This window comes from Lemur catta, chromosome 10 (assembly GCF_020740605.2).
Source record: "Lemur catta isolate mLemCat1 chromosome 10, mLemCat1.pri, whole genome shotgun sequence".
Taxonomy (NCBI): Eukaryota; Metazoa; Chordata; class Mammalia; order Primates; family Lemuridae; genus Lemur; species Lemur catta.
The window spans coordinates 10,484,580-10,499,083 of NC_059137.1; the positions used below are offsets into that span (position 1 = coordinate 10,484,580).

Here is a 14,504-nt window from a genome sequence, read left to right on the forward strand (position 1 = left end):
GGCCTGGAGACTCGGGTCCCAGAGGGGAAGCGAGGGTCTTGAGGGAGGTGTGGGGAGTACGGGAGGTACTGGGGCTCAGGCCGACCTGGCCTCGCCACTCAGAGGCTGTGCACCTTGGGCGGGAGACCGTACTTCTCTGAGCTTGGTCTCTGAGGACAGCAGGGACTCAGTGAGCGGAGCATGACATGCTTGGCCCAGTCACGGCCAACAGCAGGTGCTCTCTCGGTGGAGCGGCAGTGGTCCCTGGCGCCAGACCCAGGGTGGACCTCGCCCTGGGCCCTGGGAGGTGGGCGAGGCAGGTGGAGGTGTGTGCTGGGGTGGGGGGTACAGTGCAGGCGGCAGACCTGGTGCCAAGCCTGCCTGTAAGCTTGGCCGGTCGCTCCACCTCTTGAAGACCCTGGGAGCTGGCCATTACATGGAAATGACAATCCCCCTCTAGGGCTAGGGAGATCACTTTGGGGACGATGTCTATTGAAAGGTACCACGCCATGAAAACAGTGACCTGGGCCACAGGCATGGCTCTGTCCCACAATGCTGGGTGTCCTCAGGCAAGTCTCATAATCTCTCTGGGCTCAGCGTTCCCCTTCTGTGAAATGAGGCAGTTGGACCTATAAGACGCTGTCCTGAGAGCTGGGGTCTGACCTGACGGGCTGCTGTCCCCGCTCCTCTGAGGCAGAAGTGGCCCATGAGTCTGTGGGCGGGCTGGGGGTTGGCCCTCTAGCAGCCACCAGCCTCTCCGGGCATCACAGTGCCTTGCCTTGTGCACACAGGGCTCTCCTGTGAGCAGAGCTTCCCTGCAGCTGATGGGAAGAGAGGTACCCCAGCAATGGCCACCGGGGATGGAGCCCAGAAGGCCCTCGCCAGACCACAGCTGGGGCCTGCGGGCATTGGCCAGGAGGGCAGGGGAGAGGCTGCAGCCCTGCTCTGTGTCTGGGCAGCCCTGGCCCTGCCCGCCCTCCCGCCTGGCCTCACCTTGATCATCTGCGAGAGGTCGCCCGCGTCGGCCAGCTCCAGCACGATGTTCAGCTCGTTGTCTTCGATAAACGAGTCCAGGTACTTGATGATGTTTGGATGGTTCAGTTGCTGTGCGAGGAGAGAGAGGGAGGGAGGGCGGGCACCAGTGAGAGACGGCACGGCCCCAGCACCTGCCCCACGCGGGCGCCCACCAGCACCCTGTAACAGTGGCCCTGGCACTTGCCGGAGAGGAGCCCGCCTGGGGAAAGACCTGCGCTTTGGAGTCAGGCAGACCTGGGTGACGCTGGGAAAGCCACTTGGCATCCCTGAGTCTGTTTCCTCATCTGTAAAATGGGCATGTTTTGAAACGTAGCTGTGAAGATGAGATGGGCTAACACCCCTGCAGTGTGTGACACGGCACCTGCACAGAGCTACGTGACACTCAACAGACACTTGTAGGAAGGACCCCCTCCCGCTCACCACCCACGCCCCTCAAGGGCAGGACTGGGCCCCACCGGCGTGGCCCTGTGCTCGGCACGTGGCAGGCTGCAGTCCTTACTCAGGATTCACCTCCTCCCTTGCGCCTTCCCACGCTTTCTCAATTTCTGACCCACCCCTTGTGAAATCTTGAGAAAACACTTGTGAGAGCCACCTGGCCGACCGCTCAGCGCTGGGCCCCTGCCTGGCCTCCGTGCGACGGCTGCATTTGCTGACGGCAGAGTGTGGAGCTGGCCGGGATGGTGGCCCACGCGGGAGTCAGGCCCCGCCAGACTAAAGGGAGCCCCTGGCAGCTCTGTATCATGAAACTGTGTACCCCAAAGCGCTTCCAGGACCTGGGGAAAGTGCAGGGGACCCGAACATCCACAGGCCAATTTAGAGCGTATCTTCTAAAAGGCCCGGAGCCTTTCCGAAAGGCCGCATGCCGACCTGTGCCCGTCCCCAGATTCTAGAATGAGGGGGAACCTGGGTGGACTTCACAGAGCCACGCCACCCACCATTCATCCATCACCAGGCCAGGACGTGGGGGTGGGCACCCGGTCAGGGAGGCGAGGGGAAGGCAAAAGCTGCCGGCCCAGTTGGGCCTGGGCAAGGCTCCAGCGTGTGCTCTTGAGTGTCTTCAGGAATGTTTTTAGAAACTAGGAAGGGGCAGGCCAGGGCAGCAAGCCCCGAAGAGCTGCCCTGTCCTGGGAGGGGAAACATCAGGTGTAAACCTGGTGGGTGGGTGGGAGGAGGAAGCTGAGGGAGGAGCTGGGACTCTGTCCGCGCCCACACCCAGGCAGGCCAGTGGTGGCAAGATGGAATTTCCAGGCAGGGGAGATGACTACTAACTGTGGTCACGGAGGACTTGGAGGGCCCATGGCAAGGGAATCCACCTAAAAAGGGGATGCCATGGAAGGCTTCCTGGAGGAGGTGGCATTTGAGCTGAGGTCTGAAGGGTGAATGAGAATTGCAAGGGGGTATGAGGGAGCCACCTGTGCAAAGGCCCTGTGTTGGGAGAAGTATGTCACATCCCGGCGGCTTTGAGCTTCAGAGAGTAGTGTTTCAAAGGAGCAGTGACCTTGCATGGGGGTCCTTTACTCCTAGCTCTTCCTCCCACCCTTCCGCCATCCGTCCACCCCCCAGCAGCAGCCAGCACAGCCCGGCTGTGCCCCTCCCAGACAGAACACGGAACGAGTCCATGATGAGTCTTCCCCACTGGGCTGCATCCCCACCTCTAGCATTCAGTGGCGCTCAGAAATCGTGCTGAATGCATGAATACATGCCTGCGTTCCAAAGGGACCCGCCTTCCTGTCCCACACTTGGCAGCTGCTGACTTCACCAGCCTGTACTGGAAGTTTTGGGTTTGGGATCTTGGCACAAATGACAGGGACAATGTTACCCAGCCGCCCCATGAGAACCACGTTTCCTTTTGTTTTGTAGGAAGCACCTCGTGCCCTGGCACATCCTGTTGACTTCCCTGCCTCACGTGCCCTGTGCTCGAGTGAAGGGGTTCTACACGCGTGCACACTGAGCACAGCCTGTTCCGGGTCCCTGGTCACAGACATGTGCCACCGCAGCTCCTGCCTTGCAGCAACCTGAGCCCGGAGTAACCCAGGCCTGGCTGGGGAAGGATTCTGTCCCTTCCCCAGGGCAGCGGCACAGCCGAGTGCTGTTGAGCGTGGGCTTCAGAGGTGGCACGTTGCCCCTTGCTCACTAGCTGTGTAGCCATGGCCGGCTTTTGACCTCTCAGGACCTCAGTTTCCTCATCCGTGGAGGGGGCATGATGACAGCAGTGCCATTCAGGGCGCTGGAGGCGTTGGGGAGGAAACGTGTCCGCTGAGCCCTGTGTGGCATCCAGTGTGTGGCTCATACTCAGCCCGAGGCAGCCCCTGTCGCCATGGGTATCACTTCTGCCTGCCAACACCGGCCCCTTTCCAGAGCCCACCAGAGCAGACACTCAAAACTCACCCCTGGCCACATGCCCCAGCTCTCGGCCCCGCCTGCAGCTCCCCTTTCGTTCCTGAGTGGGCATCTGGCCTGGCGACACCTGCAGCCCCGTGTCCCCACCTCCCGTAACACACACTGTCGTGGTTCCCTGAAGCAGGCTCAGCTCGGCCTTCTGGAGATCGAGCCCTGGCCCCTGCAGGGCCTGCCCGGGAAGCGGGTTCCCCTGGACTCCCTTGCCCCTTGGCTGCCTGCATCACCCAGGAAGGTCACCATCTGTGGCCCACCTGTTCCCCCACCAGCCTGGGAGTCCCCAGGGGCAGGGTCTGCAGAATAAACTGCTCATCTGAAATCCTGTAGCTGCGGCTTTGCCAGGCGACACGGCCACCAGCAGCCCCACTTCGCTGGAAACTGCCAAGCAAACTCTCTACGTGTTTTACAGGAGGGGAAGGCACCAAGTGAGCGCCTACTGTGTGCTCTGCAGGTACTATTTTATTTAATCCTCTCAATCCTCCCATATCCTGTGCGGCAGGTATTCTTGCCATTGAGCAGATGGGCAAACCGAGACTCAGGGAGGTTAAGTCACTTGCCTAAGGCCACACAGCATGTGAATGAAGACACTGGGGTTTAAACCCAGGCTCTCAGGCCTCCGAAGCCAGAACCTTTTCTCCTCTGTCACTGCCCAGATCCCAGGCAGAATCCCAAGCCTGCCGGGGGTGGGGAGGGATCTCCAGCAGAGAACGGCCCCAGCCCAGGGCCAAAGTCTAGACCAGAAAGACCTGTTATCCTTGGCTCTGGGGAGACCGACCAGAAGCCAGCAGCCAGGGGAGGGCCGACCACAGACACACCCACTGTCGCCTGGCACAGGTGGCCTGGCGGCGGCTCATCTGTCCTTCAGGAGGACGTGTGCAGCCAGCCAGCTCCAGCCCAGCCAGGACTTCTGCCCACAGCGGTGCTCCTGCCCTCTCCTCGTGGGGGGCCTGGGAAGAGCCTAACAGGACGAGCCCCCCAGCACTCAGGAAAGCTGCGCCCGCACGTGACGCTGCCGACACACCCGGCAGAGGCACCTTGTGGGGGCGTGCGGGGTAGAAAAGCACAGAGCCGTGGCTGAACGATCGGGTGTGTGAGCTCCGCACAGCGCAGAGGAAGAGCAAAGGCTGCAAGGAACGATGGAAAGGCGCTGAGAGAAAGAGGGAGACAGACCTGGAGCCAGACAACGACGCCCACACTCGACTCCTACCCGGGCAAAGCTGGTCCACAGATCACTGCGCACACAAGGGGAGCCTCGCAGGGAAGGACTTCTGTGCCAGGTGCTGCCATCTACAAGCAGGCGTGCCGTGCGGCAAGGACACGTCTGCGGGCAGGACCTGAGGGCTGGGCAGAGCTGTGGGCAAGGGCTGCTCCTGCCGGGCCACACAGAAACTCAGGAGCTGCTGCGCCCGAAAGGCTCTGTTTCTGAGCTCAGCAGGGCCGTGACGGTCGCGACGCAGCCCAGCCGGGGTCCCAGGGCTCCCGGAGAAAGAGAGGCTCCCGCCCGGCCCAGGACACTAACCTTCAGGAGGCCGATCTCCTTGACGCAGTCCTGCCTGGCCTTGGCGTCCATCATCTCAAAGATCTGGGGCGGGAGGGAGAGAGTGGTGAAGCCTGGCGCCCGGGGCACACATGGGAGCCACTGGGGCCTGATTTCCAGTCCTGGCCCTTCCGCCCCTCGCAGAGCAACTCACAACTCGGGAACTGAGCTCCCACCCCACAAATGCCTACTGAGTGCCCTTCGGGACCCGGCGCTGTGTCAGTGCCTCACCAACACCTCTCCACGAGGCAGGATTATGTACCCAACTTAGGGAGCGGCTGAGGCCATGCCCTGGGAAGTGGCAGGCCAGGACACACACTGGAGCCTCAGGTCTCCCCTCTGTAACGGGGCCACGGCCCGACCCCACAGCGTCGTCGGGTGGACTGACTAGGGTGATGCGCCTGCAGCACCCAGCACCGAGCCCCTCGCACCCCAGCCCTGCAGTGCTCGCTCAGTGAGGGTCCCCAGCGCCACCTGACTCACAGCCACAGACAAAAGGTCGGCATTCGGCAGCCCTACACAAAACCCATCTCGGCACGAAAGGACCAAGACAAGGAGAGCCCAGGCGAGCCCCTTCTTGGAAGCTCAAGAGCAGACATTGGGCCTTTTCTGGACAGGGGAGCCCACCTTCCCTCCGGTATGTGATGTCTCCTCTGCCCCCCAACCTCACTCCCTTCTCCTGGGCCTCCGCCACCCACACTGCCAACCTCATTCTTCAAGGGCCAATGGGCAAATCCAGGGGCTTGGGAAGCCTGGCTGGAGGACTGAGAGCGGTTTCCTCCAGCAAAGTGGCATTCAGATGGGCCCAGTGGCGCTCGTGGACACGCTCCTGGCCTGACTTTACTGCTAGACCTCCTTCCTGCATTTAGGAAGGACACAGAGGGCAGGAAGGACACGTGGAGCCCAGAATTGTGGAGTGGGCACAGGTACCAGGTGAGGGGACGTGGTCTGCACCTCAGCTCCCCTAACTCACCCCGGGGCCCTGGAGTAGTTAGATCTCTGCACTATTTCCTCATCTGAAAGACAGATGACAACCCCTTCCAGAGTGCTGCGGTCAAGGTTCCACATGATCCTAGCACAACCTCGCATACAGCAGGTGCTCAATGCATGTACATTTGTCTTTTCCTTTATGGTTCACAACGTCACGAGTCCACCCGGTTCTCTCCATGAGTTGGGCACTAATTACCCTCATTCAGAGGTGGGGAGGGGAGGGGAAGGGACTGGCCCAAGGCCACCATGTCCAGATGCAGAAGCTGGCACCCGGGATGCAGCTCTGACCCCAAGGGTCCCCAGCTCACCTGCACCTTCTTCAGAGCCACTGTCTTCCTGTCCAGCAGGCAGGTGGCTTTGTACACCTCGCTGAACTGTCCTCGGCCTATCTTCTTCTCGATCTGGAAGTCCGCCAGCGAGCAGCGAAAAGACAGGGTGCTGGGGTGTCTCTGGAGAAGGGGACAGATGGCATCAGTCACCAGTCAGGCTGGCATGGAGGGCTGGACCTTGGCAGCTGGTGACCCCTATAACCACAGAAGCCCCCCAACTGCACCCTCCAAGGGGAAGGAGGGACTCTGCTTGCCAGTCTGCTGTCGGCGCCTCCCAGGCACCCCCGGGGCCTTTCTGTACCAGGTCCCCTGTGCGCCCCGCAGCAACCCACTTCCCCACTGCACCATCGCCACCTTCGCTATCTGACTGCTCGTTTTTCTGCATCCCGTCCCAGGAGGCTGCTGGTGGGGCCTGGGGCCTCGGCTGCCTTGCGCACTCCTGAGTCCTCTCTGCCAGGTCGGGTCCTGGCGAGCAGAGTCGCGCAATAAACATCTGAATGAGACGTGAGCAACTTGCCAGGGTCACCTGGCTCGGCACCAAGGCTGCCGGGCTCGGGGGGCCCCTGCTCGGACTGCAGGTCTCACCAGCCCAGGGCACCGTGCGTATCGCCCCAGCCCCTGACCCTGTGAGTCACGGTGAGAAACAGCAAGTTTCCCCCCTGGGGTGGCCATTCCACGTCACAGACGGGAAAACTGAGGTTAACAGTTGCAGCCTTACATTCTGAGCTCATTCTTTGGATAAACTGCCCCCTTTACGGTGACACGAAGAAACCAGAGACTCACAGTGACTGTGAGGGCCAACGCTGACACCTGATTAATCTCTAGGAGCTGCCCCGGGACCGAGCTGCCAGGGGAGGCAGCAGTGGCAGCTGGGCCGTGACACACGTGAAATGAGCTCTTTGGAAAAGGGGAAGGGGGGCCAATGCTAGAGGAGAAGGGGAGACAGCAGCCTGGTGAGGTGGCCCGGTTGTCTCTATTTGCTGGATGAGGAAACCGAGGCCCAGAGGGGCCAGCCCTGCCCAGGTCCCCGGCCCACGCAGCCTTCCCCGAGGGCAGAGCCCCGGCCCCCACAGCTCCCATTCCCACTCTGGATGGGACGTCACCAACACTGGGGACCGCAGGGACTGGGTGCGGCTGCTGCTGGACGCCTCGCACACAGGTGTGCACAGAAATGTTCACCGACTTCAGTTGTGGCGGGTGGGGTGAGGCTAGAAACACTGTAGGCCCCACTGCAGCAGGAACAGGCAGCTGGACCTTCCAGTGCGAAAATGGGTCTTTGCTGAGGGTCACGGTGCGCTGTGAGCTGCCTCGGGCATTTTAGCGGTCAGCGCCATGGCAGGAGACACCGAGACCGAAACCAAGAACCACAGGACTGCCCCTGGGAACCAGAACCACCTGGGTCTCAGCCTGGGACGACCACTGGGCAGAAGGCACGTTTCCCGGGAAGATGGGAACTGGCCCCACCCCACCTTGCCCCTGCCATCCGTCCTCCTCCTAGGGTGGGTGGTAGGAGGGACCTGGTTACCTGAATCATGACTTAACTAATAATAAAACTCACTGGAAAAATGAAAGAAAAAAGTAAAATGCCTCTTCCAGATCTGGGCCAGGACCATACAAGAGGATGGAAGATGCAGGTACTGGGCTGCACTCTGGACGTTTCCCTCACGTGGAAAACAAACATTTAGACCAACCAGCCCTGGCAGGAGCCCTGGGAGCCGCTGGGCGACTGGCGGTGGAATCGGGCTCAGAGCATCGCCCTGCGCCGGGCAGGCTCGGTCCCAGCCCTGATGCAGCCGCTTGCTGGGTGGTAACCTCGGGCCGTTATCCAAGCCACTCTGTGCCTCAGTTTCCTCGTCTGTAAACAGAGATAACAGAAGCGTGCTATGTCACAGGGTCACTGGGAGGTAGCCAGGGAAACCACTTTTCCCTTGGGTGAGAGGAGCCCAGAGCCCCCTGTCCCAGCTGCCACACTGTGCCCTGCCCGCTTTCCGCCAAGCTGCCGCATCCCAGCTCCATGCCAAGGAAACACTAAGGAACACCCTCCTGCCAGAGCCAGGGATGGGAGTCCCAGCCTCGCAGCCCTCAGCCGGGGCAGCGTTGGGCCAGCCTCGACTTTGACGTCTCGAGGCACAGTGACCTTCCATGGCGGGTCCTGCCTGGCACCCGACCGCGAGGGCTGGGGGAGGAGGAAGATGATGATTTCACCTACCACGTGTCCATGGCTGTCAGGTAAATTCCTGAGTGACAGCTGTTACCCTGCCGTCCACTGAGCAGGCACCCAGGCAGTGCAGGCTGAGTGCTCTCCACAGACGCCTCCCACGGCCACCTTGCTGGGTCCTCAGAACGACCCTGTGAGTGGGCCTCACCGCTACCCCCATTTCAGGAAGCTGAGGCCTGGAGGGGAAGCAGCGACTGGCCCCAGACCCCGCAGCGAGGGATGGCAGAGCTGGGATTTGTCCCCGGTGCTGGGGACTACAGCACAGAGCCCCCGTGGGGCCTCCCGGCTCAGAGTCCTCCTCTGCTCTTCCCTGGAGACCCCCTGACCAGCTGGGCCTCTCCAGAAGGGGGACCCCGACTTGGTCCCCCCACGGCCCCTGTGCTGAGGCTCTGACCGGCCCAGAGCAAGTGCTCAGAGCGTGTTTGTGGAATGACACAATGGAACATGCTCCACACAGCCCGGCGCACAGTGGGACTCTGTGACCCAGCCGCTGCCACCGCTAGGAATGCAGCCAACATCACACACCCTTAGAAAACGCCAAGCGGCTTTCTCAGCACTTGGGTGAATCACACATACTCATAAAAATAACGCCAAGCTGTGGTGTATTAGCCACCTACTACATCTCAGTTACTGCACTAGGTTAGGTTTTGTGACTTAAATCTCCCAGCACCCTTGCAAAGCCAGGGTTAATCCCACCTTAGAAACCAGGAAACTGAGGCTTGAGTGCCCTGTTGGATCTAGGCCCAGGTGTGCTGCCAGGTGACATGGAGTGGGATCCACCCCCCTTAGGCCTCAGTTTCCCCTGGGTACGGTGTAGGGTTTGGAGGATGTGATTCCCGAGGGCCCCTGCTCTGGCGACACCAGCTGCTCCTCACCGTGAGTGGTGAGGTTGGCCAGAGGCCCCGACACTCTGCCTAGAGGCTGCACTGCCCAGCTCCGAGGGGCCCAAAGCTGCCTGGATATGGGTGACATCCTGGCCATCCTGGAGACTCCAGCTGCTCATCTGCATATAAATGACCCAGATTTGCATTTCCTGTCACAACCCATTGGACCTAATTAGAGGAATGAGCTCCCCTGGCAGGGCGGCTTAGTGGGCAGCACAGTATGCAGGACGCAGTCCAGCGGGCTCTGGGGCCTCCACTGCCCTCAAAGGGTTGGTGTGGGGCCCTGTCCCCAGGTGGCCTCTGCTCAGATGGGGGCACCTCAGGACACAGGCCTCCCGTGGCAGGTCCTGGCCCTGACGCACCAGGGGGCTCTGGGCAGGAAGGAAAAGGTGAACTGCACGCCTGCCCTAGAGGCCACATCTGTCACCACCTCCAAGGCCTTCGTCCCCTCCTGGGTCAGCCCCGGCAAGTTCCACTCCTCCCCTGTAGCCAAGTGACCCTGAGCTGGTTGTCCATACACAGGGATGGTGACACTGGCCCCCAGGATTGCTGAGGATTCCAGAGATGATGTTGGTGATCAGGGTCTGTGGGGCTCTCCCCAGAACAGTGTGCACAATGGTGGCCCCAAGAGTGATAAATGTTGACTAATGACCTGTCACCCTGGTGGCCTTTCAGAAAACTGGTCATCTACTGCTTACTATCCCCTGCTCTGTCTGGGACCCCGTGCTGGCTACTGGGGAACCTCTGCCCAGGGCACAGGTTGGCAGAGGGTAACTGCTGCTCCAGCTCTGTCGGTTAAGACTCCAACACTGGGGCCTAGAGGCTTGGGTTCAAATCCCGACTCCACCAATCCTTGGCTGTGGGCCTTGGGTGAGCCCTCTGGGCAATGAACGAAAGCCCTTAGAAAAGGGCCTGGCACATTGGCAGTGTGAGACGTTAACTGTCATTACTGCTGTTGGTGCTGACTGGTATTGTTGGGTCTATCAAAGGGGCTAATGACAGCGCCTCCCTCCCAGGGGCTGGGAAGAACCGAGCTGTGTCTGCCGGGGCAAACAAACTTAGGGAGTTCTCGGCTGCTGTTATAATCACCGTGACCACCGTCTCCACCCACGAAGGGTCTGCTGATGAGAGGCTGGCGGTGACCTTGGGGGCTGAAGTGAGGTGGGGGGTGCCATGCACCTGCTGGTGGGTAAGGGATGCAGCCTTGTGACTTTGCTGCCCCCTGCATGGGCAGCCCAGGACTCTGTGCCAAGGAACCATGCCCTCGGCCTCCCCCCTAGGGCTGGCGCTGTGGGGCAATGCCACGGGAGGCCAGTCTGCCTCCTCTTTCCCAGGGCATGGAGTCCCTCAGCTCTCCCCCAAAGGCAGAGGAGACGGGTGGGGGGCTGGGAGGAGGAAACAGGGATGCCGACCCTGCCGTATCCGTCCCATGCTCTGCTACCAGCTGCAGCGGGCCCGAGGGAGAAGGCCTGAGCTGCCTGGCAGGCAGGCTGGACCCAAGAGAGGAGGTGGATGGAGGGGCCTCTGGGCACAAGGGCCCTGGACAGCAGGAGGAGCCTGGCAGGTGGACACCAAGGAGATGGCTGAGGGCCCTGAGTCACCTCCATCCCCAATCCCACTGTCCCAAGAAATGCTGCTGGCTTCTCAGGAAAAGGTGGGGATAACTGGGAGCCTGGGGGAGGGGTCCCGTCTAGACCACTGTAGGACACCCCCATGCAGCGCCAGGCTCTCTTCTCCAAGTCAGATCAAATTAGGCCACAAACACCCCCAACCTGCACTAATTTGAGTTTAAAATGTTTGAACCACAATAAGCCTCAGCCATCGACAAATCCTTTTTTTTAAAAAAAAATAGGAGCATAAAATTACATGTTAAAAGAATAAAAATGCATTCGCCCAATTAATTTTCTGAAATCTCATTAAAAAATTTAGCCTGACTAAGTCAGACTTCTGACCTGAATTTTAATCATCTTTATACTGGATGGGTCTTTTTTCCCTGATATTTGCAATGCATCATTAATTTTAAGGCAACCGTTTCTATGATTTTAAAAAGCACACTTCATCAGGATGACATTTCTTATAAACGAATTTCACCTTTAAAGACATCTGACACCGTGTGTAGGGACCTTCTAACGGATTCAGTGTCTGTGTACACAGTGCTGTGTTTTAAATCTGTGTTGCACAAAAGGGCACGATTTACAAAGAGTCCACATTGTTAGGCTCCTTCCGAGGCCAGCCCTGCTCAGCTCTTCATGATCCAGCTAAGTTCAAACCAAAAGCCCATCTTCCTTCCCAAAGACCTCGCTGCAGGAAGAGGCACTGTGGGGCCCCAAGGGCCCGGACTGAATCCCAGCTGTCTCCTAGAGCAAAATGGCAGGTTACGTATCTCAGTTTCCTTCCCTGCAAAACAGAGTAATGACTAATCCTACTTCTCGGAGTCGGCAGGACGACCAAATGAGATAAGTGTCAGGCATCATACTGTCAGCACAACCGCCGTCACTGTCTCAACCTGGAAGTCCACACCGGGCTCTGTGGGCCATCAGCTCATGCATGGGATCAGTGAGCAAATGTCCACCCAGTGGAAGACACCTAACAACAAAACCGGAAATCATCTAAGTCACAATGGCTCCCCCAGGACAACCTTCATTAGCCGAACTCAGAGAAAGCTGAGCTTAAGCACATGGATGAGAGAATCTGGAACCAGCTCCAACGACCAACAAGCAAAAACTTGAAGGGCGAAACGATACATCCCTGATATCCCTGAAGCCCCTCTTCTTCATCCCTTCATGTTTGTGCGACTGGTTTCCCCCCCCCCCCCGGAAGTTTCTGGAGCCTCCCTCCCCATGTCCAGCTGCAGCCAATTTAAGGCAAAGGCAAAGGCCAAGGCCGCATCTCACCTGGTGGACAGGAGACTCCTCACCTCGCTGTTTGGACCTTACCTGAGCCTTGAGCTCCAAACACCTATCTGGAACCCAAACCCAAGGAATCCCTCGCCAACTTAAAACCCACAATGGGTCCCGTTCGCTCCAGATTCAATTTCTAGTGACAAAGCACGGACTTGAGAACTTTCACAAACACTATCCGTTCTCCCATCTAAGCACAGCTATTTAAACACCTTCTCTAACCCGACTGGCCATGTGCCTTTGGTCCCAGTTCCTGCTCTTTCCTCTCCCTAGAACATCCACCCTCCTCTTCCCGTCCTGCCCCAAACTCCTCATCACCCATCCAGCAGAACCAGCCACATTCTGTGGGCTCCCTCAGCACCCATCCATCCCTTCGGGAGGCTTCCAGCCCCCTGCACCATTTTCATCTACTTACACACAGAGCCCCCAGCAGACTGTGAGCACCCCCGCTTCCCAAGCACCGGTCACTGCCCCACGGCAGAAAGGAAACAAACCCTTGCTCGATTTATAGCAGTTAGCAGACACTTCCAGAATCTGAATGGCTGTTAATATTTAGTCATTAAACCTTATCCAGCTAGCATCATTTCTTCGGGAAGATTTTCACAAAGATTTTGGCCTCCTGTACAATGCACACCCAGAGACAGCTGCCCCATCCCCTGCAAAGGCACATTCTCCTCTCGGAATAGCGCCCCATACAGCTGAACTTGGCTAGTCCCAGGCAGGTTTGCAAAGACTTTCCAGATGGAAGACACATTAGCTGGGACTTTCTCAGCAAGAACACCTTTCCCCCTACTTGGAGAGGCACGTGGTTCTCGGCGTGCCAGCAGAGCCTCGTATTTCATTCCCGATGGAAATGCTCTGCGGCAAACTGGTCAAAGCAAGAAGCACGGGGCATTTTAAGCTCCTTTTCTCAACTCCATTCATTCACTCATTAGAAACCTCAATAAAAACAAGCATGTTCAGTTTTCCTAAGTATATATGAATTTCATATATGATTCTGCCGGGTTCAGCAGACACATTTTCGTGTGCTGAGGGCTCCCCGAGCTGGAGAGCTTCCCGAAACGAACAAACCGAGGGCCTTGGGAGAAGAAGGTTAACGAAAAACACAGTTCGAGTGTTTGTAGTTTCTTTTTTTCTACACTGGGGGTATTATCCAGCTCTGAGGTCTTTAGCTGCGAAAACTAAAATTATTTTTAAAACGTAAGGTCCACAGCAGACCAGTGTCTCAGCACCGCAATGTCAGGCGCCATATTGGGGCCTACAGTGTATCATCTCACTTCGTCTCCACGGCTGCCTCACGAGGCGGGTACCGTGTTTAGCTCATTTTGCAGATGAGGAAACTGCGGCTCAGAGAGGTCGTTTACCTGCCATCACCTGGCTCAGGAGAGATGGAGCTGGGAGGGAACCCAGCCCCGCCCACATGGAAGCTTTCCGGAAGCAGCGGTGCCCCCCCCCCCCCCCCCCGCCATCAAGGAAAACGCCTCCACCATCGATTGAAGGCGTTTCTACGTGTGGCCAGACTGTCTCCCCAGACGGTGTTTAAATCCCAGCGCTTCCCGAGACAAGGAGACCACCAGCACAGCACACACGCGGCTGTGCACCCCGATCCTGCAAACCTGGCCAGATGCCCACGGTACGGGGGCCATCTTTGCCCGACAGCCACCCAGAGCAGCCCCACATCGAGAAATCGTATCTGATTACACTTAACTATGTCATTGCCCTCCCCAACGTGTGCCACGAGACACTGCGAACGCCACTGCCGCAGCCCACTGCCTCCTCGCCTTGTTCGTGAGTAATTACAGGGCCCTCTCCTCTGCCAAATGAGGCTGTAATTAACCCTAATTGCTCAAAATGCAACTGGCTAATTCTGGGAGATTAATCAAGGGGGATTCAGTTGCTAGTGAATGACTTAATATGACAAATTGCTACATTACCCGAGGAGGCCCCGCCGCCCCAGCCATCAGCGCCGTGTCCTGGTGGACTCTGGACCAGCAGTGTTCTGGGGCCTCCCTTCCCAGCTTTCTGGGATCTACCTCCCCAAATTCTACCTGGGAACTGGGCCCCCGCATGAGTACAAACAGCACAGAAGCCCACGGACCCCATAATACACACACCCCCACACGCACACACGAGATGCCCACTAGCTCCCACGTCACCTCTGTGTGCATCTGTAGCGGGGCCCTTTCCCTTGGGTGGATGCTGCCCTGCACGGCTTGGTGACAGCGCACACACAGG

At 58.6% G+C, this 14,504-nt stretch overlaps 1 protein-coding gene across 3 annotated transcripts in view; it reads right to left on the reverse strand.

The window, feature by feature from the left end:
- NEK6 (NIMA related kinase 6) overlaps positions 1–14,504 on the reverse strand; it is an 80,349-nt gene that overhangs the window by 23,548 nt on the left and 42,297 nt on the right. For all 3 annotated transcript variants that reach the window (XM_045563117.1, XM_045563118.1, XM_045563116.1), the window contains exons 3-5: positions 6,247–6,387; positions 4,931–4,993; positions 973–1,083 (exon numbers count right to left, since the gene is read on the reverse strand). In XM_045563117.1, the coding sequence (XP_045419073.1) occupies positions 973–1,083; positions 4,931–4,993; positions 6,247–6,387 (315 nt within the window). The remainder of the gene's footprint in view (positions 1–972; positions 1,084–4,930; positions 4,994–6,246; positions 6,388–14,504) is intronic.